This window comes from Trachemys scripta, chromosome 8 (genome assembly GCF_013100865.1).
Source record: "Trachemys scripta elegans isolate TJP31775 chromosome 8, CAS_Tse_1.0, whole genome shotgun sequence".
In the NCBI taxonomy this organism is placed as follows: domain Eukaryota; kingdom Metazoa; phylum Chordata; order Testudines; family Emydidae; genus Trachemys; species Trachemys scripta.
In genome coordinates, this window is record NC_048305.1 from 10,608,236 (window position 1) to 10,635,024 (window position 26,789).

General features: G+C 43.7%; 1 protein-coding gene and 1 long non-coding RNA gene across 2 annotated transcripts in view; one reads left to right on the plus strand and one right to left on the minus strand.

Moving 5' to 3' along the window:
• Window positions 1-1,419: 1,419 nt before the first annotated feature.
• Window positions 1,420-5,223, plus strand: LOC117881850. The gene is made up of 3 exons (XR_004646873.1): window positions 1,420-1,940; window positions 3,477-4,522; window positions 4,632-5,223. It is a non-coding gene; the product is annotated as an uncharacterized LOC117881850 (long non-coding RNA).
• TGFBI (transforming growth factor beta induced) overlaps window positions 4,961-26,789 on the minus strand; it is a 36,800-nt gene continuing 14,971 nt past the window's right edge. The window contains exons 3-17 of the mRNA XM_034779588.1: window positions 24,751-24,815; window positions 22,986-23,143; window positions 21,532-21,696; window positions 20,122-20,268; window positions 18,872-19,013; window positions 16,921-17,133; window positions 16,050-16,187; window positions 15,592-15,737; window positions 15,027-15,163; window positions 13,707-13,837; window positions 10,336-10,460; window positions 9,912-10,014; window positions 8,744-8,823; window positions 7,553-7,577; window positions 4,961-6,039 (exon numbers count right to left, since the gene is read on the minus strand). Coding sequence (XP_034635479.1) covers window positions 5,999-6,039; window positions 7,553-7,577; window positions 8,744-8,823; window positions 9,912-10,014; window positions 10,336-10,460; window positions 13,707-13,837; window positions 15,027-15,163; window positions 15,592-15,737; window positions 16,050-16,187; window positions 16,921-17,133; window positions 18,872-19,013; window positions 20,122-20,268; window positions 21,532-21,696; window positions 22,986-23,143; window positions 24,751-24,815 — 1,816 coding nt within the window. The 3' untranslated portion in view covers window positions 4,961-5,998. The remainder of the gene's footprint in view (window positions 6,040-7,552; window positions 7,578-8,743; window positions 8,824-9,911; window positions 10,015-10,335; window positions 10,461-13,706; window positions 13,838-15,026; window positions 15,164-15,591; window positions 15,738-16,049; window positions 16,188-16,920; window positions 17,134-18,871; window positions 19,014-20,121; window positions 20,269-21,531; window positions 21,697-22,985; window positions 23,144-24,750; window positions 24,816-26,789) is intronic.

The window sequence follows — 26,789 nt, forward strand, 5'->3', positions numbered from 1 at the left end:
TTTCCCTTCCTTATTTAGCCAGATTATGTAATGATTTCCCTTTAGAAAACAAAGAGCAAGTTCAACATTCTCATCTCAGCTCTCCCTGTGGCTCCAGCTGCTGTGCTCTCCCCCTTAACCCCTCAAAAACCTAAGCAACACACTCGTACACCCGCAAAATGTAACTGATTAAAAAAAAAATCAGAAATAGCGTTAATGGAATACGGGTAAAACTCGGATCAGCCAATGCTTTAGCTCTCTCCAGCTGTAGAGAGAGAACACGCAAGATAGCAGTGGCCAGGGAAGCAAGGGAGCAGCTCCCCTCTAAAATTTCCAAAGTCACACAAGCACATAACAGCACTTCAGTGCTTCCAAAAGTGCTACCAGAGAAAATATTTCCCATTCTTAGTTGCAGCCCTCAGCTCTTCTCAGCTAAGAGCATGCCTGCTCCCAGCTGAGACGACAGGAGAAACAAGGAAGGAGCATGTACGTCTCTCTGATGCCAGTGCTGATCAGAGCAGGGTCTTTATTTTCTTCAGGCCACCTTCAGCCCTAGAGCAGGGCACAATGGTGCGGCCAAGGAGTGCTTTATGGCTAGGCAGTGGAATGGGTAAAGAGGCTATAGCAGGAGTATGGAAATGTGGGGTTACAAGGCTTAGAGGGGATGGAGAGGAAGAACAGTTGGTGAGTGGAAGAAAAGATTGAGTGGCAGAAGGGAGGGAGAAAGAGAAGGGAAAGATGACAAAAAAAGATGTGAAAGAAAAAGAAAAGCAAAGTGAAGGAATAGGAATGAATGGGTGGGATTTCCCAAAGGGCCTATGTAAACCTAGAAGCACAAGTCCCCTTGATTTTGAATGGAATGTAGGTCATTTAGGGGCATAGGAGTCTTCAAAGATGCCATCTGATATAAAGCAATCACAACAGCAGGACAGGTCAGTGATGGGAAAGGCAAGATCTGAAATGGAAAGACTGAAAATTAACTTTAATATTTTGGATTCTGTAGAAAAGGGGCTTGTTGCTTTGATCTCATCACACCCATCTTTGCATCATTCTGCTGGCTCCCCATCACTGTAGAGATGCATAGCTCCCGAATCGCCAGTCCACAGGCGTGGCAAACTGCTCCCATGGCTACGAGGCAGGAGTGACCTTCAATCCAGCGTTTGTGTTTGGGAAACTTATTTGGCTGATTTGATTGTACCCTCGCAGCTGGTGTTCACGCGCTCAAGAGATGGGTTCGTTATCTTATGTGCATGTATACTGCCTGGCTTTTCTATGCGCAAGAATGTAACCACTAAGAAGAGTTGTAAACAAAGTAAGGAGAGAAATAAAAACCCCAGGAAAAGTTTTCCTGGGAGGCTTTTTGCAAGAGGCTTGTAAAGCTCTCTAGCTACCACAGACCTGGCGTTCTGTTTCCTTTCCTGTGTCGTCACCACACATCACATCAAGCACAAATGACTTGTCTTCACTTTCAATGTCCTTCACAGCCTATCCCCACCCTACCGATCATTTCTCGTGTACTATCAAGCTGCAAACTCCCACCTCCCAGCAACCAGCATTGCTGGCCTTCATTGCCCACTTGTTACATTTTCAAACAAGTACCTTTGTGCTTTCTTCTATTTTGCTTCTTGTGCATGGGAGAAGTGCCTCAAACATCCACAAAAGCGCCTCACTGTCATCCTTAAAATCAGCCCCTTAGATTTCTCCTTTGCCTCGATGCCTACAAAAAACTCAATGGCTAGACTCTCTCTGTGCTGAAATCACTCCCTCTCCTGCTACCCAGTATTGTCCCACTGTTTGCTTGTGCTCCCACATCTGTATCTGTTACTACCTCTTATCTTAGACTGAAAACTCTTTGCAGCGTGGATCATCTTTTTGTTCAGTGTTTGTCCAGGATGTGGTATACTGTGGGACCAGGACCATGACTGGGGACCTAGACACTACTGCGATATAAATAATAAAATGTGAGTATTTCTAATTGAAATGCTGGTATTAGCATGATGGAGCTGTGTGTAGACTAAAACAATAGTTAAATGAGCAGCATTTCCCTTGGCTTCCCTAGAATTAGTGTCCTCCGTCTCAAACTATGGGCCAGGTTGGCCTACCCACTTTAGAGAGGGCAGGAGCCTCCACTATCTTTGCCTATCACTGGCTGATTTTCAAGCCTTCTTCCTGCAACAAAATTTGATGAAAAATGCCACCCCCCGCCCCTAGTAAAATTTGGGCCTGCTCCTGTGATCCCTCCACTCATATTAAGGTAAAAGTGCATGTGGCGCACAGCATGCGGTGGGCGCAGGGTCCCCCATGTGCTGTTGTCTCAGGCTCCTGCGAATAGAGGGTTGAAAAGCTCCATGTCACCGCTCTGTTTTCAGAAGACTCAGATCCCAAAATCAAGTTAATTGTGCAGAAAAGTAAGAAGTGCGAGAACTCAGGCAAAAAGAGGCTGATTTTCAGATTCCCATTATACAGTAACTCCTCACTTAAAGTTGTCCTAATGTTGTTACGTTGCTGATCAATTAGGGAACATGCTCATTTAAAGTTGTGCAATGCTCCCTTATAACATTGTTTGGCAGCCGCCTGCTTTGTCCACTGTTTGCAGGAAGAGCAGCCTGTTGCAGCTGGCTGGTGGGGGCTTGGAACCACAGTGGATCAGCAGCCCCCTATCAGCTCCCCGCTCCCCTAAGTTCCCTGTGCAGCAGCCACTCAGCAGGCTACAAATTGCCAGCAGTTCAGCTGTCCCTTCCCTCACTGCCATGTGCTGCTCCTGCCCTCTGCCTTGGAGCTGCTCCTGGGAGCCTCCTGCTTGCTGTGTAGGGGAAGGGGAAAGAGGGGGGCTAATGTCAGGGTGTCCCACTCCCCCCACTCCATACAGAGGAGGGTGGGGACATGACAGGGCTCAGGACGGAGGAAGTGCAGCTGCTGTCTCAACTTCTTGATTTTTTTTTTTTTTAAAAAGGCAATGTGACTTAGAGTGTGGTCAGCATGCTTAAAGGGGCATGTCTGCCCTACTGTCTACCCTCCCTCCATTCGTGCTGCCTTGTAGAGTGGGAGGCTATATTAACAATGTAAGGCATTCCTTGCGAAATATCCTACCCTCTTACTTCACCACCTCAACCAAGCTTCACAATCATCATTCCTGTGTACAGTATTAATTGTTTAAAATGTATACTGTGTGTGATATTATATAAAAATAAAATATAGTTTTTTGTCTGGTGAAAAAAAATTTCCCTGGAACTTAACCCCCTCATTTACATTAATTCTTAGGGGAAAATTGGATTTACTTAACATTGTTTCGCTTAAAGTCGCATTTTTCAGGAACATAACTACAATGTTAAGTGAGGAGTTACTTTACACGTGGCTCAGATAGTGTGTGGAAAGTTGTTTTGCCTTTAATGCAAGAAAAATAAATTGGCATTTTTCTCAGCTTGGAAAACAAGAGAAGCTTATTTAATATTTCTGAAGTGAGGTGTTTATACATTTGCCTTATTCGTTTTATACAGGCTAACAGATGGGCCCAACAGTGAATATAAAGACTAACTCAAGTGAAGGAACGTTCCTGGCATCCTAATATCAAAAGCTTAACTCCAGATGTTTAGAAAATGCAGCAGAACTCCAGGAAGGAAGGCGGCCACATGTCGGCTTTCCAAGTCTTCATAAAAGGAGATTGATTTGATGCTCATTAAGCTCCTAGAGGCCGCCAGGCATTAAAGTTAATTTCTCTGCTAATTGTTTTTCATATTTCTTCTAATCGGTTATTGTTTGAAGTGTGAAGACACTGACTACCACAAATCAGTGGAGGGGTCCAGGGGCTGTTTTCTGGCTGGTATACAGAGAGGCCAGAGAGTTTTGCCTTTTAGATGGTCTTTGGACATGCCTCAACACTTGGTAGCAGGAATTAGTGATTTAAGCCTCCACCCACCTCACCTGTTGAGCTGACTCCAGAGACTTTAACCTCAATGCAATGTGATGGCCACTGGTGTGCCCCAGTCAGAGCTTGCAGAGGTCTCAGGATCCTTGGAGGCTTGTGGAGCGATGGAGTATAACCCTCAGCATGGACACCTGGTGGTACTGTAGAAGACTAATAGAACACAGACAGACCCTGGACATTGGCGGGCGGGATCGAACCTGGGGCCTGTGGAGCTTAGTGCATGAGCCTCTACTGCATGAGCTAAAAGCCACAGGGTCCTTAGCTACGGCTCCAGATCTCTTTAAGTGGTCCCGATGCCACTAGATGGGACAGCACACCCCACCCAGGAGTGTCACAGAGCCACTCACAGAGCCTCAAGCCAGCTGTCCTAGTCCCATGTAGGGCCAGCTTCGGTGCATAAACAGCTACAGAATCTCAGGGGTGGAGGTGAGCTGTACCACTCAGACTGCAGGGGCTGAATGTCCCACCTTCTGTGCGTGGGACTGCAGCCCTTAAAAACAAACAAACAAAAAAAAACCCTGTCCCTTTGGGAAATGGAGCCAGTCACCCGGTGGAGGCTTGAGACCCTGGAATGAGAATCCTGCAAGGTAATCTCTTCAGGAGAAGCACAAGAGCAAGGTTAGAGATTATCCCTTTCAACAAGCCACTTGTAAAGAGGCACAAGATCTCAAAACAGAAACAAGTGGGAGTTTCCAAACCGATTGATTTTTCTCCTTTCTTTTTACAGTCAGAGCTAAATAATACTGCCCTGCCAGTTGATGGTCAGGGGGAATCAAGCCTCCAGCCTCACTCAGAGGGACCATTACTCCTACAAGCAGCCAGGACTACTCCCACCTTCCAGGCCATTCTGCGGTGCAACCAGCCAAATTATGGCTGCTCAGGATTTGGGGAGAGAACTGCAGCAAGAGAAAACAAGAAGAAGGGGTTTCTTGTTTTTCTCCCCCCTCTAATGCAGCCATGATTTGGCCCACAGTATTTACCAGGCCAAATATAACCTAAGTCCCCAGCAAGTCCGAAGTCAAACTGTACCCTCGAGCAATAAAAATCATGCTGCTGTCATTGTCATATGTTTTTGATTTTATTGGTTTTTTTTAAAAAACCAAGTTATTACAAATGAATCATTTATTTGAAGGCTTCTGAGAGGGAGAAGTCTCATTGCAGATATGACGTATTTTCAGTCTTCTTGTGAACCAAGACAGCCAAGTCAAATCCGTATGCATAAACAAAACCAAACAAAAACTAGAACAGTTCAGACCACAGTTTATATCATGCAAATTCCCTAATATCAACAGAAGGCTTTTTTAAAAAAAACAAACAAACCTCAAACTCAGACTTGCATGGAAGACATTCAAAACACAGGGGGTGGGGAGAAGAAAGAAAAGATGTATTCTTTGGTTTAAAACACCGTATTGCTCAGAAAACATTTAGTGAGTTCAACAAAAGGATAAGTTAAAATAATCACTGTGTAATCAACTGTAAGGTTGGCACCTATGTGATCTATTGAAAGGTGATAGTGTACAATTACAGCACTGTCACTAGAGTGAATGTTTTCAAAAGGTGGCACAGACTTTGGATTTTTTGAGGGGTTGGGGGGTGGGGAGGGAGGGCTGCACAAATTGAGACCATACTTCTGATCTTGATTTTCAGGGGTGCTTAGAATCCACAACTGCAGTTGAAGTCAGAGCTGAAGATAAGTCTTGATTCAGGAAAGTGTCCCTGTTCAGGATAGCCCTCAACTGTCCTGAACAGGGACGAACCCAAATACATGCTTAAGTGCTTTCCTCAACCAGAGCTGTAATCAGCACTTGTTCTTCTGAAAAATAAGGCCCACAACTACCACAGATTGGGTACCTAAACTTGAAGCATCCAGAATCAGGGGTTACTTCTGAAAAGCATTAGCCTTAATGTACAGCTCCTAAAGGTAAAAAAAAAAAAAAAGAAGCAAAAATGGTTTGAAAAATATGGCTTTTTTCTCCTATCCATTTGAGATGGAAACAAAATAAACTTAAGTGTGATATTTGCATTTTAAAAGCAATTCTGTCCTTCCCTTAAAATGACAGCAAAAGTTGATTGTTCTGCTGAATGTTCTTCACTTTACTGTTTCATCCTTGCTAATAACCTGGAATACTGAGGCGCTGGAAAGGGAAAGGAAGAAGAGACAGATGTGAAAAATACAATGCACAGCAACATTTAATTCCACCTTCCCCTGGATTCACACAATATAATCCATCTCACTTGGACAGAAATCAGTAGCCAGCCATATACATTTGCTTTTGCTCTGTGCTCATATGGTTCTATTCAAGTCTTCCTAAAGTCAGTGGAAGGATTCCCATTGATTTTAATGGGCTCTTGGTTGTGCTCGCAGTGCATGTTTTGGGCTTATTCCTGAGAGAGGCAGTGAGCACTTATAGCTTCCACTGACTGCACAGGGAGTTGCAGGTGTTAAAGGACCAGATCCTTGAGAGGCTTTGAAGACCAATAAGAAGAGGCAACGGTTTTATTTCTGATCTGCATTTCCTGTTTATTGGAACATCGTTAATACTAAGCTTGCAATTGTATGGTGGCACCTTGGTCTCTCCTGTGGCACACAAATACACCTCTACCCAGATATAACGCGACCCGACAGAACACGAATTTGGATATAACGCGGTAAAGCAGCGCTCCGGGGGGAGGGGGGGCGGGGCTGCACACTCCGGCGGATCAAAGCAAGTTCGATATAACGTGGTTTCACCTATAACACGGTAAGATTTTTTGGCTCCCGAGGACAGCATTATATCGAGGTAGGGTGTAGTTACATCTCCAGAGGCCTGCAATGCTTTAGTCTAACCCAAGTTATTAGGCTCAATATAATGGCAACTGGGTGAAATTTAAATGGCCTGTGATATACAGAAGTCAGATGAGATGATCTAGTGGTTCCATGTGACCTTAAACTCTATGAAATAAAACTTATAAACAGATGGTCTGGCCTTGTAATACCTACCGTATGTGACTACACACCAGCATCAGGATGGGTAGGAAAATATCAAGGATCCCTTTAGAGCAGGGATCAGCCACCTTTGGCATGCGGCCCGTCAGGGAAAGCCGCTGGCGAGCCGAGACGCTTTGTTTACCTGCAGCATCTGCAGGTTCGGCTGATAGCAGCTCCCATTGGCTGCGGTTCGCCATTCCGGGCCAATGGAGGCTGCAGGAAGAGGTGGCCCAGCCTGCGCCGCTTCCCACAGCCCCCATTGGCCTGGAACGGCGAACCGTGGCCAGTGGGAGCTGCGATCGGCCAAACCTGCGGATGCTGCAGGTAAACAAAGCGTCTCGGCCTGCCAGCGGCTTTCCCTGACGGGCCGCATGCCAAAGGTTGCCGATCCCTGCTTTAGAGGATCATAGTGCAGCTCCAACTGCAGGTTCCACATGGATTTCTTTTATTCAGCACTTATGAAATAGGTCGAAGGCAACCTAACAGTGCACGTTTATTGGGGGGAAGGATTGATTTAAAGTGATAAGTGGAAGTTGGTGACATGTAGAGTTCCGTGAGCACAGTAGCAAACAGACCTATTGGAATTTGACTCCTAAAAGGGAAAGCAGAGGTGACAAAGGGCTAGTAAAATCTGAAACATCCCAGAGAATACAAGAGAGAAAGTAAGATGCGTTATTTACCTAGCCGAGAACTCCTGTGGGAAACCTGTAAGAAAAGAATATTTAAAAACTAAAATAATTCTGATGCTTATCTATAATGGATAGCAACAAATTTATCAATCTTTTCCAAGTATACTGAACAGAGCTAGTCAAAATGTTTGAAAACTATCAGCAAAAAAGGATCGGTTGAAAAATAAGCCATTTTTTAAAATCGGCTTTAATATCGAAGCCTCAGCAGCAATAACTTGAGCAGACTACAATTGCATCTGCCATTCAGTGATGTGAGCCGCAGGAGCATATTACGCTAGCACCTCAAAGAGGAACGCTGACTTTCTAGTTGTGTTTGGGGGGCAAGTGAAGGTATTGACTATGATGGCTAAGGTTGCAATCCTGAGCAGGCTTCTGTATGTACTTAAACTTTATACACTGTGACTTCAATGGATGATTGGTCACAAATGTTAAGCACCTGCCTTTGTAGAATCAAGCTCTCAAGTCCTACATGATTGGGGTTCTGGCTACCCGAGACACCTCCCCCCCGTCTACCACCAGGGCCACAGAGATCAGCTGGGGAGTTAGAGAGTTTTAGAGTGTGCCATCAAGAGGCTGGTGGAAAGGCATTCTCAGTGGAAAGTCCCACGATTATGGAACTCCTGCCCCAGTGCTCTAAAAGACCCTGGATCTGTAAGTGGCAAGGATCAGTGTCAGGTCCATCTCCTCTCCAAGGCATCTTCCCGAGGGGAGGTCTGAGGTAGTTATGGGGTATGATATATAGTTTAATGGTGGATAAGAATCTTCTTCTTCTCCCATCAGTCAACAAGTTAAACATGTTACTTTCTAATTTTTACTTCTACAGTTACAGTTATCTAGGAGTGCCTGGCACATTAAACAAATGCAGAGGGGAAGCTGCCTGCAGTAGAGAACTTACTGGATCTGAACAAAGGAGCAGGGAAAATGTAAAAATGACATTTGAATACAACATATGCTGTTGAGGTTTGGCCCGTGTCTTACAGCACCAGGATTTTATCTGCAGTATGTTATAAAATGTATTTTTTTAAACTGCAAGCAAGCAAGGAGAGACTGCTGAGGGTCCAGAGTGTAATGTAATTAGTATTTTCATAAATCAAAAACTGAATAAATATAATGATGCTTAAAAATTGTTAATAGGTCTGTAATTTCAGGAGTGTCCCAATACGTGAGCTAAATTTTGTTTACCTTGGATAATGCAGATGCCTGTTTGAAGATTTCTAGTGCAGGATCTGCAGGCTCATCTCCTCTTTCTTGAGGCCTGAAAGCTGAGGGTGTAATTCAAACATCATTAATATAGACTTTAAAATATTTCTTGCTTCCCTCTGCTAGTGTTCTGTAGCTAGGCATGAAATCAATCACACATCAATACAACATCACCCACTGAATTAGAATACTTAATAGGTCATCCCCCTTCCTCAGAGAGCCAAGCATGCAATGGTCCCACAGCTGGTTCTGAGTAACTTGGGTTGATTTGAACTATTCCTGTGACAGCCCATTCTCTACTGTACTTTAATTGACGAGTACATGACTATCTGGCTATTGTTCCACTGTCCTTTACAAATTGCTCACTGTAGCCGAGAGCTGTACAGAGTCACTACACTACCATTAGCTCCTTCAGAGCAGGAGCACAATATACAAAGGCCCTGATTCATCCCTGGTCAGGACCCCTCTTGAGATGTGCTTAAAGATAAGCACATGCCTAAGTTCCATTGACTTCAGCAGGACGCTTACATGTTGGGGAGGGATAGCTCAGTGGTTTGAGCACTGGCCTCCTAAACCCAGGGTTGTGAGCTCAATCCTTGAGGGGGCCATTTAGGGATCTGGGTCAAAAATCTGTCTGGGGATTGATCCTGCTTTGAGCAGGGGGTTAGACTAGATGACCTCCCTGAGGTCCCTTCCAACCCTGATATTCTATGATTCTATGTTTAAAGCTAGGCACGCTTCTGTAGCTTGCTGAACTGGGACCAAACTTAAGTGTAAACCTGAATAGAACTCAGATGAACAGTTTCAACTGTGACACCATATGTGGTAAAATATTTTAAAAAACACTGGATACTGATATTTTATAGTGTAACTGCATTGTGTAAAATGAACAGACTATATGACTGATGGTATATTGCACAGCTGCTCACAAAATATCAAAAATTGTACCTATTCAGCTAGCAGAACTTAAAGAACTAATATATTTGCTATAGCAAATACAACTATACACATTTTGCTTCCTACTAAACCTGCACAGAATACCCCTTCTCTTACCTTCTGCAGAGAAAACGGTATTTCCTTTTATAAACTGTGCAAAACATCACTGACATTCCTAGCCAGCAGCTTTATATATTTAGAAATGTTGACCAACCTGGAGGTTGTAAGACCGCATTCACAGCATAAATCACACCATTAGTGGCCATGATATCAGTTTCGGCAACAGGTTCCTTGTTCACATTCACTACATTGTTTTTCTGGAGGGGGAAAAAAGTGAAGCCACCATTTAACAGATGGGACAACCCTCCCCCCAAACCTCTACAATAAAGTTAGCCTGTTTTCTCCCTAGAAGGCTTTTCCTGAGATCTCAAGAAACAGTAACCTCTGTTAAGACTGTCTGCTTCCTGAGGTTACACATCTCTCTGCTAGGAACCAGTGATGCCATTTAGTGAGAGCATATGTCCATTTGGAAGCGGTTTTGACATTGGCCAAGTGAGCATAACCATATTGTTGAAAACAAACCAGAAAACAAAAAACCCCAAGGAAATCCCCCCCAAAAAACACACACAAAAACTTACAGCGCTAACTTCAATTTTATCACCCTGCAAAGACTTCAATCTCACAAGAGCGCCAACTGCTCCACTGATCAAGATTTCATCCCCAATATGGTACTTCAGAATGGTAGCAAGTTGTTTCGCATTACCTGGCAGAAGAAACATTCAGGATAATGTTACAGCTTATTCCTTATACACTGCCATAGTTTTAAGAGATAAATGCCATATGCATATACAGGTGAGTGAGGTAATATTTTTTATTAAAAGATTATCTCACTATCTGGTCTCTCTAATATCCCAGGACCAACATGGCTACACCACCACTGCATATGCATAAAAGTCACTTCACCCTTTACTGAAATGCAATCACCTCTGGCATCAAATGGAAAATATCGTAGCTAGTTCGAAGTACAGAGGTAATTTAGGGAGGTAAAATATAAATATCCTAGCTGGAACTGGTTAGAACATCAGGGTTAACACATCTGTGCAGAAAGTGTTCTGGGATCTTTAATCACAAAGAGGCAGGACTAGAGCTGTGCAAATAACTGAGTTTTCCTGTTTGCTGGCCAAAGCTGGTGGTGGGGTGGGGGGGAAAAAAATCAAAAAAGTATGTTTCAGTTTTAGCCAATACAAAAAAAGTCAAACAATTTAAACAAATAATAATAATAATAAAAAGATTAATTCCAGATCAAAAAAAGTGTTTTACTTGACCCAAAACCAAGTGGGTAATTTTGAGTTTTTCTAAAACTTTTCAAAATAAAATTGAAGTAAAATTCTAAGCAAAATATTGTTTTGAGTTGAAAAATTGAGATGTTTTATTTTTAAAAAGGTGAAAAACATTTCAACCTAAACAATTCAGTGAATCAACACAAATTCACAAAATGTTTCAGTCAACCCAAATCTGCATCTTTTGGGAAGGGGGGGGGGGGTTATCTGGAAAAGATCACCCAACTGTAGTCAAGACCAGTTCATGGTCCAAAAGATAGCTGCATCAGTAGTGCAGTGCCCTCAAACCCCATGCAGAGGTATTGAGTCAATAGTCACTTGCAGATATTTCCTACTGCTTCCAGTTGGTTTCCCATCCTAGTACACATCAGTCCCAACCCTGCTTAGTTTATGAAATCTAACAAGATGACAACCCAAAGCCACTCCCAGTCACTTCGTTTTTCAACATGCCCCTCATTGTCTGTCTCCAAAATTAAGTGTTTCTTTATATTTGCTTTATTTCTTGGCAGGGCTGGCTCCAGACACCAGCTTACTAAGCAGGTGCTTAGGGCGCCACTTCAGAGAGGGGCGGCACGTCCAGCTGTTTGGCGGCAATTCGGCGGACGGTCCCTCACTCCTGCTCGGAGCGAAGGACCTCCCGCTGAATTGTCGCCGCAGATCGCGATCGCGGCTTTTTTTTTTGTTTGGCTGCTTGGGGTGGCCAAAACCCTGGAGCCTGCCCTGTTTCCTGGTATTGATTGGGTTTAAAAAAAAAAAAAAGTAGGAACTCAGAATCTCGTCTGCTAGTTCACATATCACCAGAGTTGCTGATACTAATATTACTTTAAAATAGATGCAAAGCTTGCTCATGAGCTAAATTGTGGCATTAGGTGAACCAGGTGAAGAGTCACTATTTTCATGGAACCAACAGAATTTACAGACATTGGTATCACAGAGTCTGATCCAAACCCCACTGACGTCCAAACAGGAGTCTCTCTATTAAATTCACTAGGCTTTAGATCAGGTCCTGGAAGAACCAAGTTGATGTATTCCTCACAATCTGTTTCCTGGTTAGCCACAGAGTGGGGCAATAGTGGACATCAATCTCTCTCATTTTTTCCTTAGAGATGCAGTGCCAACAACTAAACTCTACGTCAGACAGAACATGTGATGCTGAGGGTCAGATTTGTAAAGATATTCAGGCACCTAACTTCCACTGATTTTAATGAGAGGTAGACACCTAAATCCATTTAAAAATCTGGGCCTTGGTCCAAAATGAAAGCAGCCCATTTAACAAGATGTCTATTTTATTTCAGCAGCTTAGTGAGACAAAGTTGCAAGTCTTTTCCTCTGTGGTCCATGTGAGTCAGTTCACACTGCATATCCTCACCAGCATGATTCACTTCACCTTCAGAACCATAAGCTAAATATTTGCTTAGACAAAACCAAGAACATTTCAAGCACTCGCATCTGGGATATTTCACCCGTGGAGCTGGTTACAGTAGTTGCAAAAACAGTTGTGAAATATTTATACATATAAACACTAGAATGACTGCACAGGCTGATGCAATAGATTACTGCTCCATGCACTTAAAAGGCTAGCCAGCTACCATATACAGATGCTTTACAGATTATGAGGTCAGTGTTTGGTTGGGTTTTAAATGAATACCCAGCATTCTTTCCAAACCACATCCATTTTTTAACTCAAAAAGGGACAACATTCTGTTGCTTATACAGAAGATGGCTGTAAAAGTTCCCATACTTTTTCCATGTCATGTCTGCAAGCCTGTGCTTTACCACAGTGGTTCTCAACCAGGGGTCCAGGGTCCACAAGCAGGTTTCAGGGGGTCCGCCAAGCAGGGCCAGTGCTGGACTCGCTGGGACCCAGAGTAGAAAGCCGAAGCCCCATCGCATGGGTCTGAAGCCTGAGGCCTTTAGCCCTGTCACCCGGGGTTGAAGTCAGAGCCTGAGCAATGTGGGGGCCCCCTGTTGTGTGGGGGCCCCAGGCAATTGCCCTGTTTGCTACCCCCTAATGCCGGCCCTGGCTTTTATATGCAGGAAAAACAGTTGTGGCACACGTGGGCCATGGAGTTTTTATAATATGTTGAGGGGGGCTCAGAAAGAAAAAGGTTGAGAACCCCTGCTTTCCAGGACATCAGTCTCCTCCTGGTCTTTATCTTTTCCTAGTCCAAAATATCGGTCTCTTTCTTATAGCCAGATTTGTTTTCTTCTTTCCCTGCAGGCAGGCTCATAGTTCTTGCACTGCCGGCATGTGAGGACCAGAGACCGCAAGCGCCAACTGCATTGCTAGAAACACCATGGTCAGGTGAAGCAATTGTGGTTCCATGATCCCAACCAGTCTACACCTGCCAGCAGAGCTAAGCCCAGGCAGGGGAGTGTTCACTGCCTGCTATGAACAATCATACAGATGCCATTGTATCCCCAACGTTCCCAGAGACCTTGTATCTGCCTCACAGGAAAATTTAAGGCCACTTTTTGATGCCTGCTGTACAGATCACAAGCGTTCTGTTGGGGCATGGCATACGAGTTGGTTATGTAGGAGGAGAGCATTCAATGGATAGGGAGACATGAATTTTAAGGATCAAAGAATGTGATACTGAAGGCATATTTATCCTGGTTAGTCCTTCAACATTACACAACATTAAAAATCCAGATCTATGAATATTTACCCATAAGTTTGTTCAGTTCCCCTCGTGGCATAGCTTGGAAAGCTTCGTTTGTTGGAGCAAACACCGTGAAGGTACCTGGCCTATTTAATGTCTCCATTAGACCTGCAGATTGGATGGCAGCCACCAACGTACTGCAAGACACACACAACACACAGTTGTAGGCAGTGCTTAATTTGTAATGAAAGAGGTGCCAGGGCTCAAGCAATTTTTTATATTCATAACTGATGCAGGAAGCCCAGAGGTGCCAGGGTTAGAAGCTGCCCAGCCTACAGGTGCCACCAGGGCCGGCTCTGGCTTTTTTGCCACCCCAGGCAAAAAAGCCTCCCACTGCTCCCTGCCCCCTGGCAGGGAGCGCGGCAGGGGAGGGCGCCGAGCCCGGCCATGGCCCCACTCTCCCTGGCCGGTCAGAGTGCCACGGGGAGGGTGGCGAGCCCGGCCATGGGCCCGCTCTCCCCGAGTGGCCAGAGCTCCGGAAGGAGGGCGGCCCCACTCTTCCCAGCCGGCCAGAGCGCCGGGAGGAGGGCAGCGAGCCCAGCCGCGGGTCCCGCTCTCCCCGGGTGAGTGCCACCCCCCTCCAGGTGCCGCCCCAAGCTCATGCTTGGAGGGCTGGTGCCTGGAGCCAGCCCTGGGTGCCACAGCTCAGCCCTGGCAAGCCATGGCACAAATTAAACACTGGTTGTAGGCTTCATTTGTTTAAGCCCACATTTATCCTTATTGTAATGGCAGATACATTCAGCGAAAGAGTAACTGCTGTAGGTATTTCCAAGAAAAATTATAATGTTAAAGCTACAAAATACAACAGGTTCTGGCAAATAATTTAACTGAAAAGTTGGTTGACAAGAAGTTAAGGCCTAATCCAAAGTCCACTGAAGCCAAAGGCAGTCTTTCCCTGGGGCTTTGAATCACATTCTGACTGTATTAACCTACAGATGATTCTTTTTAGATCCCAATCCAGTTCCTACTGAGTTGGTCTAGGGCCCTTTGATAATTTGAAACAAGGAACAAATTGGGGGATGCAACAGATATTCTGGACTCACTTAGTACTTAAATGAATTTTAAACCCCATTTTTTATTTAAAGTTATGCTGCTTATAATTTAGGAAGACATGCATTTAGATGCTTTTTCATTAACAAATTATATATAGCAATGACTTCAACCCATAGTTAATTAGAATTGCTTTGACAGCTCCGTTGCTACTGCACGACTAACAGCAAGAACAAAATGTCACCTATTCTATTCTGTATGGGTTCTGATATTGTGCTCATCACCACAGTATTGGAGCACTTTCCATAAGGTGCATTAAGCAATGTGACTACACACCTGAAACGTTGGTCTGCCTTTAGAACATCCATGACTGTTCCTACTGGTGGAGTCAACATTTTGTCCACCGTGAACAAGGTGCCAAACCTTCCTCTCTTGTCATGGGCAGCAATACAGACGTTTTCAATGCAGAGGTTCTGCAAATATAAACACAGACAAAATAAATAAAATACACTTCAAGGGACAGAATATTTAAATTGTTACATTGTTTGTTTGTATTTTTCACTTTTATATAATATAAAAAATGAGCTTAATGAATTATCAATTAGCCTTTAGCAGGCTTCCATATGTATAACCGAGGGCACCATTTGGCCTCCAGAATCTTTGCTACAGATGATGATGGATGAGAAAGAAAGAACACAGCCTCACGCTCAGATCCCAAACGGAGTTTGCAGATCTGCGTTGAAATCCTGACCCCATTGAATTTGATGGAAGAAATCCCATTGATGTCACTGGGGCCAGAATCTCACCCCGATGTGTTATCAGTGAGACACGAATAACAGAGCAACTGCCCTTCTAGAGCAATAATACTGTATCAGACTAAGAGAGTTAAATAGACACTCACATTGCGGTATACAAAAACTCTCAGTTTTTTGCCACCCAGAGTTTCTAGCTCCTGTCCATGGTAAAGATATTTAGAAGAAAGCTGTTCTTTAAGAATGTGATCTAGAAGCAAACTCTTCGTGTTCCGATTCATAGGAGGAGTCCCATCTGCAGCAAAAAGCATTTCGACACACAGTGATTCATTTTAACACTATCATTAAGACTCTACAAGGATCTAAATAATAAATATGGTATCTGTGTCGCCTTTCAGTTTCAAAACCAGTCTGTGCCCCTAGCAGAACCAGCTTATATGAGAGCACGAGTGTGTACACACACACACACACACACACACACACCCCTCCCTCAATGAAGAAAGCAATCATTAACAATAGTAAAAATCTGACATACAACTCTGGTTTCTCCCAGAAGCAGGTCTATGATCAGAACCAATGGAACATACAGAAGATTTCCAAAGTTTACCTTTGAACACAATGTTTATTGGGGCAAGAAGCGTCACACGCTCCTTTCCAGTGAGATGAGAGCTGAGATCAGCTTGTCTAAAAAGGTCAATAGACGTTGAAACATCAGATTCTTTACCTAACTCAAACAAAGTTTTAGCTAAAGAAAAAAAAAAAAAAGAAGACAAAAACAGAAATCACTTGTTAAAACTATATTAAATGCTTCAATTAATTTGTTTCAGCATGGAGTACCATCTATTTGTAATTAGAAATACATACTAATGAGCAATGCATACTGCTGGAAAGCAAATGGATGCAAAAATGATCAATTATGAGCACTACTTATTTCCAAAGCAGTCATACGGGTATTTTCAAAGCAGACATTGAATTTCAAAGGGAGTTGGATGTCCCAACTCCCGCTTCTCTGAAAGTCCCAGCCTTGATTTTTTTTGACTGAGTACAACACCATCTTCTCTTTGCCTTCTGTTGAATTATTTCCAATGAGTCCTTCATTAAAGGGCCTTAGAACTTTAAATTAGACACCCTGTTAAACTAATGATACAAAATTCTACTGAAAAAACATTTCCAAAGCAGGGTTGGAGAGGAGGAGCAAAAGGACATCACCAATGTAAAGGTGCATGTCAGCCTCCCCAAAGGATCATGAAAAACCCTGTATTTGCACATACAGGTCAGGTAATTGAGAACCTAATGACATACATAGTTACCTAATTTGTATGTGCAAATACCGGCTTAGGTGAGCAGACATATTAGTGTGTGCACAGGCATGCTTGTTAGATTGCCCGGTGAATATTCTAGTACAAAATATATTAAACCCCACTAAACAAACAAACAAAAAGAAAAAAAAAATCCAGGATACCGATCAATGATTTTACCTGAGTCTGGAATCAGAAGCTCATTAACAAAATGTACTACACCATTGATAGCTAGGACATCCTTTTCAGCAATGATAGGCCTTCCATTCAGGGTGAGTTCATCACCAATACAGCCTACTTCCAACATGGTACCTTCCAGAGTCTCCATGGACAAGCCAGCAATAATGGCCTCGGCACACATGGCTGATTTCAGTATGTGATGGTTTAACAGGTCTAGAAGAGAGAAAACGCACATGGTAAATAGAAAGTCAGCTTGGAAATTATTATTTGTAGCGCCTCGGAGCCCTAGTCAAGGGCCAGAACCCCACTGTGCTAGGCACCGTACAAAGACCTGTCCCAGAAGAGCTTACAATGATTGATAAGATTTTACAGCCTATGGACTAAGACCCCTGCAAGTGACCAAACCTGCACAAAAAGGAGTAATTTATAGTACTCTAGTTTCTACAGAGAATACAATCTAGTTTTTGCTACATTAGCAAAGATTTAGAATGGAGTTCTCGCTCTCTACTCGCGTAAACAGGCAGACATTATTATGGGTTTTAGCAGCGCAACCTTCACTCTGCAAGATGCAGAAGACTGTAATTCAAGGTAATAGCAGCCAGCCTCATTTGGAGGCCACTTCACTCAAAGCCGCCGAGGAAGTAGTGAAATGTAATAGAGGCTCCATTCTTGTCCAAGATATGGGTCTAACTGCTATCCAGAGAGTTACATCAGTGGAAACCTGAAGGAGCTCTATTGACATCAGTGAGTTTCTCCAGATTTACTGTGCTGTAGTTGAGGGTAGGATTTGGCCTGAGATATTTAACTTCTCTAGGAAAAATTAATCTTCTGCTGGTGATAAAGGCCAGATACCAGCCCCAACTAACTCCCCTTTGTGCTACTCCAGTAACCCAAAGGGATGCAGCTAGGGATTCCCCGCCCAAGTAGGCTCAGCATTACTTCCTCTCAATCTCCGAGTTTGGGGTGGGATGGCATGCAATCCCAGGCTGCATAACAGCTCCTAGGGGGCCACCACCAGCACCTCGGAGACGGTTGTAACTTCTACCTGGGACTTGAAGCGGCCATTGGCTGGAGGGAGTGCAAAGGTGGGTCTTAGCCCACTCCCCAGGTCCTACAATAAGCAGGGCTTGGCTGGATACAAGGATCTGTGTCCAGATGGCCATTCAGATGGACTGGTAGCTGTGGAACCGATCACATGAGCAAGATAGCGTGGCCCGTAATTTTACTCTCTAAAAAAACCATTAAGCTGCCTGGATGTTTATAGCAGGAGAAACACTTTTTCCTCTTTACACAGCAGCCCAAGAAGTGCATTCGTTTTGATCTGAAGATAGTCATTCTTTCTGGCCCAAATCCTGCCCCATCCCTGTCTGGGTGCAAAGGCTGTCCTACACAGCAGAAGAGCTGTAGTTCCACTTCACAGTGCGGGCGTAGGCTGTTTGTGTGGGGAACCTTTGCCCTCTTACTGCCATAGAGCAGAGTTCCCAGTACAATCACACACACGGACTCTGTAGCAGTAAGGTAGAGCTGGAGGATTGGTTGCTTTGTGTGTCTTATGATTTTTTTGCCCACTCAGGCAGAGATTTCTAAAGGAGTTTGGAGTCAAGCTCCCAAACACCTTTGGAAACCCCAGTCTCAATTCCCCTGTGAACCGCTGTGTGCTCTGGGGAATGCATGGCTTCCTCTCTTTCCCCTCTGGAGCTCTCCTATGCCCAGCTAACACACACACACACCTTGGTGCAGCATGTGGACCTTAAGTTCCCCATGTTTTGTCCTAAAGAAAAGGATGTGCCATCTAGTGTAAAAAATACAAATAAATAAATAAATAGGATAACGTCAAGTGGATTATTCCAGCCTATGTCAGAGCATATCAAGGGTCAGTTCTCTTACTTACCTACTTGAGCTGCAAAAATACTTTTCTACCTTTCAACACACTTGGTAAACGGTCATTTACCTTTGAGAGCTTCTGGGTCCCCAAGGATCCTGTTCAGTGTTTCTTGTGGGATCTTCTCAAAGGCTTCATTGGTTGGAGCCAAGAGTGTGAACTGACCATCATTTTCTAACAGGGTATTAAGACCAGACGCAGCCAGAGCAGTCTTTAAAGAAATGGGAGGAGAGAGGCTAGAATACACTCAACAAGAATACAAAGAAGGAAAAACATTCCCCCCCCCACTCAGACAAGGGCTAAGGAGCAGACTTTTAAAAGCATCTGGTGCCTATCTGCATCTATAGGCACCTAAATACCTTTTCTGAAAAATCTGGCCTTATGTACTTAGCAGTGCCTCACCCTTCAGGCAGGCAATCTTTGGCCTGGTCTACACTGAGGGCGGGGATCGATCTAAGATATGCAACTTCAGCTACGCTATTCTCATAGCTGAAGTCGACGTATCTTAGATCGACTTACCTCCCGTCCTCACGGCACGGGATCGATGGCTGCGGCTCCCCTGTCGACTCTGCTTCCGCCTCTCACCCTGGTGGAGTTCCAGAGTCGATGGGGAGCGCATTCGGGGATCAATTTATCGCGTCTAGCTGAAACGCGATAAATCGATCCCCGATAGATCGATCACTACCCGTCAATCCGGCGGGTAGTGTGGACGTACCCTTTGGAACACATCGGGGGGAGGGAGGCTTCCTAACCAGTGATTTAGGGCTTGCTCCAATACCTATTGAAGTCAATTGAAAGGAGCCGAGTGACTTCAAACGGCACTGGCTCAGCTCCTTAACCTGGTTAACTGGGAAATGCCAGTTTATGTTTAGTTAATGTTCAATGTATAAGATGTGCATTAACAATTAATACTTTATTTATTAAATCAATTGGGTCAATGTTTCTGAATAGTAACCTCTAATGCCAGGATTTTCAAAAGGAAATAAGGGAGTGAGGCCTGGTGTACATTTAAAAAGTTTTACCAAAATAACTGTCAGTAAGCAGTGTGATTTTTTTTATTGACAGAGTTAAACCAGTAAAAGCCTCTGTGTAGACAGTTATACCAGTATATGATGCTTTATACTGGTATAGATTCCAAATCAGAATAAGCTATATCAGCATAAGCACTTTGCTGGCAAAGATAAAGCAGCAAAACTTTAAAGTGCAGACAAGTCCTTGGTTACATACATCCTACTGAAATTCAGTGGGAGTTGGACACCTTTGAAAATCATGAATGAAAGCATGAACTAACACGCTGTAAACCCTTGAGATGAACTCACCCGAAGAGTTTCAAGATTTTCGTTGGTCTCAACGATTTGCTGGATACTGTTCGTTGTGGTGGCGATGACTTTATCTATCAGATGGACCACTCCATTGGTGGCATGATGGTCTGCTTTCAAAAGTCTGGCACAATTCACGGTCACGATCTGCAGAGGAAACGATCCAGAGGGGATAGAGTTCAATTAATTAAAACAAACAAACAAACAAACAAAAAAAACCAACAACCACCCACAATCCACAAACTGCATTAGTACTAGGAGAAGTTAAAGAAATCGGTGTAGAGAGGATGCGATGCTATTAATCATCAGGAAGCAGCAGTATCTTTCTGTGCAACTGCTCTCAGGAGCTCTTTTACAAAGCATTCCTCTATAGGTAACTCTACTGTTTACTGCATCTGAAACTCAACAGCATGCAGCTTGGTTAACCAGTCCCAATATACAGGAAATTAAAAAAAACATTACTGGCCAAGCTAGAATTGTACTGTACTATAGGCCCCACCCATAATCAAATGAGTAATCCAGTGACTTCAATGTACCTGAAAATAAGAATTACTCAGGTAAGTAAGGGTTGCAGGCTAAGGCCCTATATCTATAAAGATGCCATTCATATAGATTCTAAATAACTTGGTTACCCTTTATAATAGTGACAAACTGCAGTTTGATTATGCTTTATGATACCTCATAAATCATATGCTAGAAGGCTAGCTACATAATGAATCTAATTGCCTTTTAGTTTCATACTTAACACTGTAATGACTCTGAAGTTACACTTTTCAAGAAATGCTCCTAGTATATAGTTCTGTAATCGGAAGCTTAAAACCCATTTGACAATTATACTGCAGCAAAACTACTCTCACTATAGCATGAAGTATAAGCAAATACATAACATCAGCATGCTTACCTGAGTGTAACATTATTGCATCATCTGTGTATAAAAATTCTATACAAGCTCCTTGTGCACCTATATACTGAACCAGGTATTTATATATAGAACAATGTTACAGCATCTACCTGTTTATATTTCTTATGTGTATCCGCGCATCTATATTCTACTGAGAATCAGCTCCTTCAGACGCTCCACCCCACACTGCACTAAGTAGAGCTCCGAGACAGAAGAGAATCAAGCTGAGTCTATGGTGTTGTGACAATATCTGCTCAGCTAATTTGGGGCTCAATCCTGGGACATGCAGAGTGCCTTCAATTCTCATTGAAGTCAATGGGCACCAATCACCTTCCTGTATCGGACCCTCTTCCTCAGAGTTTTTGGTCTATTTATCATTAGTATTTTACCAAAAAAAGATACAGTACAAGAAGTCTGGGATAACTTGCATAGATCCATTGACTTGCATCAGTTTACTCCATTTGAGGCTCTGGCCCCCATTGTTACAGTAGTACAAGTAATTAACTTACTCCATTAGGATAGTGGTGGATCTGGAGATCAATATTCTGGTACATTGAAGGAAGAGACGTTCCATGTTTCAGGTCATCTGTTAGGACCCGTTTGTTCACCATATGGTAGCGAAGAGCATTTAGCAGTTCAATGTTAACATTACTGACCAATGAATCCAACATTTCCTGAAAATAAGCAAAAAATCAAAATTTTGCCAGAAAATGACTTAGTGCCATTAAATCTAGCGTAAATAGAATTCCTTCAATAGCAGGAGCCCTGCTATTGCACGGGGATTTTCCAGCACGGATCTTGACGCCCAAATGGATTTCTACAGCATTCCATGCCACTGTAAACAGGGGCGGCTCCAGGCACCAGTGCACCAAGCGCGTGCCTGGGGCGGCAAGCCGCGGGGGGGGGCGGCCTGCCGGTCGTTGTGGAGGCGGCAATCAAGGAGCCTTCAGCGGCATGCCTGTGGGAGGTCCGCCAGTCCCGCGGCTTTGGCGGCGGGTACGCCAAAGCTACGGGACCGGCGGACCTCTTGCAGGCATGCTGCCAAATCCGTGTTACCAGCTGGACCTCCCGCAGGTGCGCCGCCGAAAGCCGCCTGACTGCCGTGCTTGTGGCAGCAAAATACATATTGCCGCCCCTGACTGTAAAGTTCCCTGGCAACATCTAAATAGAAGCCAGGGAACCAGTACTTCAAATGCGGTTTTAAAATGAAAGTTGGGCAAACCTAAGGGACACGTTTGTCTTGGACTTTCATGTATAACTAGCCATAACTATGTATGTGTCTAGCCATAAACTTTCATTTATGATCATCATTTGTATTGTGGTAGCTCCTAGAAAGTCTACAAACAAGGATCGGAGTGCCATTGTACTAGGCACAGCAGGTGCACGTCATGAAAAGATCATCCCTGGCCCAATATCTATTTATTTTACTATTAAAATGTACAATTTGGCATACACGAGGTGAACGAGTCTGAATTCTCTCCCATTCCTAGGAATGGTCTCTCCGGCTCAGGGTTGAGGCACACTGGTGTGACTTGCGGTGAATGCTTTTTCCCATAATGTGTAATTGAACTATGGAACTCACTGTCACAGGAAGTCGTTGAGGTCAAGAACTCAAAAAAAGAGACTGGACATTTATATGGCTAAAAGAATATCCAGAGTGATCTTAATTAAAGATCCACAAAAAAATTGTGGGAGGGATATTAACACATGCTTCAGGCATCCTCCAACTGTTAGAAATCATCATGAGACCTAACACGGGGCAGGAAGCAAATCGGTTACTCCAGGGTTCTTGCACTTTCCTCTGAAGCATCTGGGGCTGTGAGAGACGATGCTGGACTAGACAGCCCTAGCTCTGATCAAGCTTATACTGCCTCTGTCAGGGCTGTACCTATTCTGAGGACTCAGCACTGTGAATCTAGAAGAGTCGGGGAGAGAACAAGAAAGAAGATGGATTTAATCTTACAGCAGGCAAAGCAGACCAGGCCTCATTGTTTGGGGCAAAGATTGTAAAACTTCCAGGTCCTTCAATTTCTGGTTTCAGGTTAGAGCTGAGAGAGTACAGTTGGGTGGTGGAGGCGCCAACAATCCCCAGGGTGTCGTAGATGTTTGAAAGTGGCAATGCTGAAAGAAGAAAATATCAAATTTGATAACACGGGAGCAGTTCCAGCCCGCAGCCATTCCCATCTCCCTGCACATTGCTGAATGAAAACAGAGCTGCTGGCAAAAAACGTATCTGGAAATGAAACACATCAGCAAACTCAGACATCAAAGGAATCGTTTGATATAGGTCTAGGTGCTCCACTCGATTTCCCATGTTTTGTCCCGCCTCCCCCAAGACATAGCAGGATACAATATAAAAATCACACAATGTTCTGTATGCTGACAACTTCATTCCCCCATCCCTGCATTCTTCTGAAATGATCCCCCGGCAGATGTATGTTTGTTGGTATTAGAATACTAGTTTATCCTTCACTGCTGTCCTAAAACTGGGTGAGATTATACAGCAGTATAAATCCAGAATTGACAACCTTAAATGGAGTTACTTTGGATTTATACTGGTGTAAAACGACAGTCCAAATTGGGCCCCATGTAATTGCGGCTAGAAAGTCAAGAACCAAAGAGGTTTATCAGTTTCATATGGTCTGTCATTAGACCTGAGGTTTTACATTTTCCCCTGATTGTTCACATTTAGAGATGTGAGTTCACATTTTGGGGCTTAGATTTGTACATTTTGGTCCTAGGAGATGTAAACTGTATCTCCCTGCAGCTGTGTCCCAGGTGGAATCTCCCTGGACAGTGGTGGTATCACCTTCCCTTAGGGCTGGTCTAATCTCCCTTGGACTCCCTTAGGACCCCTTCACCCTCGTAGAAGCTGCCTATGGGATATACTGAATCAATGCATCCCTGCTACTCCAACCACACCAACTCTGGGCAAGCACTGTCCATTTCCAGAGCTGACTAGCTGCAGGCACCCGACTAGTGCAGAGACTGCAGAACCTCGTGCTGCTGCAACATCTCACCAGGTAAACTTGCCTCCCGCAGGACACACAAATGAATATGCCTGACTGAATCCAATGCGAGCGGCCTCTCCCTTTCATGAGCCCCAAATTCCACAGGGCCAGATCCTTGGCTGGTATAAATTGGCACCGTACCTTGACCTCAGTGGAGCTTCACCAACGTGCACCAGCCGAGAATTTGGTCTGCAGCATTTAAAATGAAATATTGCAATCCCCACAGTAGCAAAAGGATTGGGTAGGGAATGATTCAAAGACAATGACAAAGCACAACCCTTTTTACTGTATCCAGGGGATTTCCCACCTTTTTTGAGGTCACTATGTATCTTCTAATCAAATATATTTTGCTAAATTCATACTCACTAAAACAATAAGCATGCTGTGGAAAACTGTGTTACAGTAGAGAGTTTTATATTAAATTTCCAGTAGAGTTATATTACCCACTGGCATGAGTATTTTCTAACAGCCAAACTATCTTAACTTAGAATATGCGTTCAATAGTTTTAAGGGGATAGAACATTTCTGTCAAAACTTTGCATGTCCTGGAGCTGATGTGCCCCATAACTTAGTGCTCTACTTGGTGGGTTTGCCCTTCCATGGAGAGGGGAGTATTAAAAATCACACAATGCCCAAGAATCAAATTCACTTTGAACAACTGTCTATGCTAGAGCTGCAGAATTATAAAGCATCTATAGAAACAGAACACATTTTTACCAGCTGGGCAGCCTTTTTCTCCAGGTACCTTTTCATATCCAGGGCAGCACTCGTAGCTGATCATTCTGTAATAGGACACAGACACCTCAGATAATGACAAACAGTTTTTCAATCCATGCCGCTTCTACTCAGGCAGCCCAAGATAATCATGGAGGGACAACTGCTGTTCTCTACATTTGACTACAGTTCCCATGTATGTTGGGCATAAAGCAAATCCTTCCTGGCTAAATAACTAGCTATTCTTTGGGTGGGTCTACACTTCAATGAGCTGCACACTAGTGCAGTATTTTATGTGGCTGGGCTGCTGCAGTGCTTAAATGAAGCCGCTCCTACTATGAGGGGAGAGCTTCGCCCGTCAGCATATGAGGCGGTAGCTATACTGACTGGAGAAGCTCTCCTGCCGAGATAGTGCTGTCTACACCGGGGGTTAGGTCACTATAACTACAATTCTACCCCGATATAATGCTGTCCTCAGGAGCCAAAAAAATCTTACCGCGTTATAGGTGAAACCGCATTATATCGAACTTGCTTTGATCCACCGGAGTCCGCAGCCCCACCGCTCCGGAGCGCTGCTTTACCGCGTTATAGCCAAATTCGTGTTATATCGGGTTGCGTTATATAACGGTAGAGGTGTACGTGGCTCAGGGGGTTGGATTTTTCCAATATAAATCTATAGTGTAGACCTGACCATTATCTTTCAGGATTGCAAGCTTCCCTCTCGGCATAAATCAAACATTTCCCTTGAGGGTTTGTTCCCTATATATCCAAATAGAGGCCTGAAAACAATCTTATAATGCCAGTTGATAGAGTAGGAAGGTGACTGATTCGCAACTACCATCACAGCAAGATGAAGATTTTTATTTTATTTATTTAAAATACAAATAAGGTGACTTGTCTAAAAACAGCATGGAACTCAAAAGTCACACTGATTCATTTAAAAAAATTAAAGTGTGTTGGATGCAAATCATACTTCTACTGTATGTGGGGACCCATAAGAGAGATCTATGAGTGACAGTGGATGGCAATTTAGACATGAGTTTTCAAAGAGATATAGCAATAAAAGAGGCCTGCCTAAATTTGGTCTTGGCTATGTTTCCTTGAAGCATGCTACAGAGCACAAGTGCAATTCAATGGTATTTGCAAGAAAATGGAGATAGACATTCAGTCTTAATATTCAGCACATCCATGCCGACAGTGCACCCAGACTTTTTAAGTGCTGGTCACATCAGTTTGTCCCCAAGAGAGGAGTGACACGAAATATACTGGTGAATCCATTTCACCTAATCATCTAATTAGCCAAGTGCACTCTATTCCTAAAGGACAATTCTAGCCAAGTAGACAATTGGTGAAACAAAAATAGAGTTGGGAAGCCAATTTTTTCCCCCCCCCGGCCTTAAGGCAGGTCAACATCCCTTATAACAGAGGTAAGCAGTTTGTCTGGTTGGAACCAAGTAATTATATTTCACTTGACCAGACCTGGGTTTGGTCTATCCCAGTCTACTAGCCAACTGGATTTTGCTCAATCTACATCACAGTAGGTGTATGTCCGCAAGCTGGAAGCACATGCGTTCACACTGTATACTCCATTGGTCTCCCTGCCAGCTCCACTACTGGGCTCCCCCCTGGCCCATACCAGGGAATTGAAATTGACAAAATTCCTTCTCTGAATTGCTTATTGTTAAGAAGTCTAATCAGTTTCAAGAGCTTGCTGGGTCATAACAATGGAATTACTATGCGAAAAAACAAAGGATGGTGAACAGGCATTGATTGATCTTTTGCTTACACCTTAATAGCCAGTTGCTCCCCTCATATTCATTAAGGCCACAGGGTTCATTGTGTATTTCATTTTCTGTGAAAGGGAGTCAATGCCCTCTTACACAAACAGATCACACCTCTATACCTCTTACATATTCACCTCCCCTTCTCCTCTAGCAAGTCCTTCACTCCTTACTCATGCAACCCCATAAAATGAATCACTGTGCAGTATACATGACACCCCATTTTAGACCAAAATATCACATCCTAAACAACCACCTAGA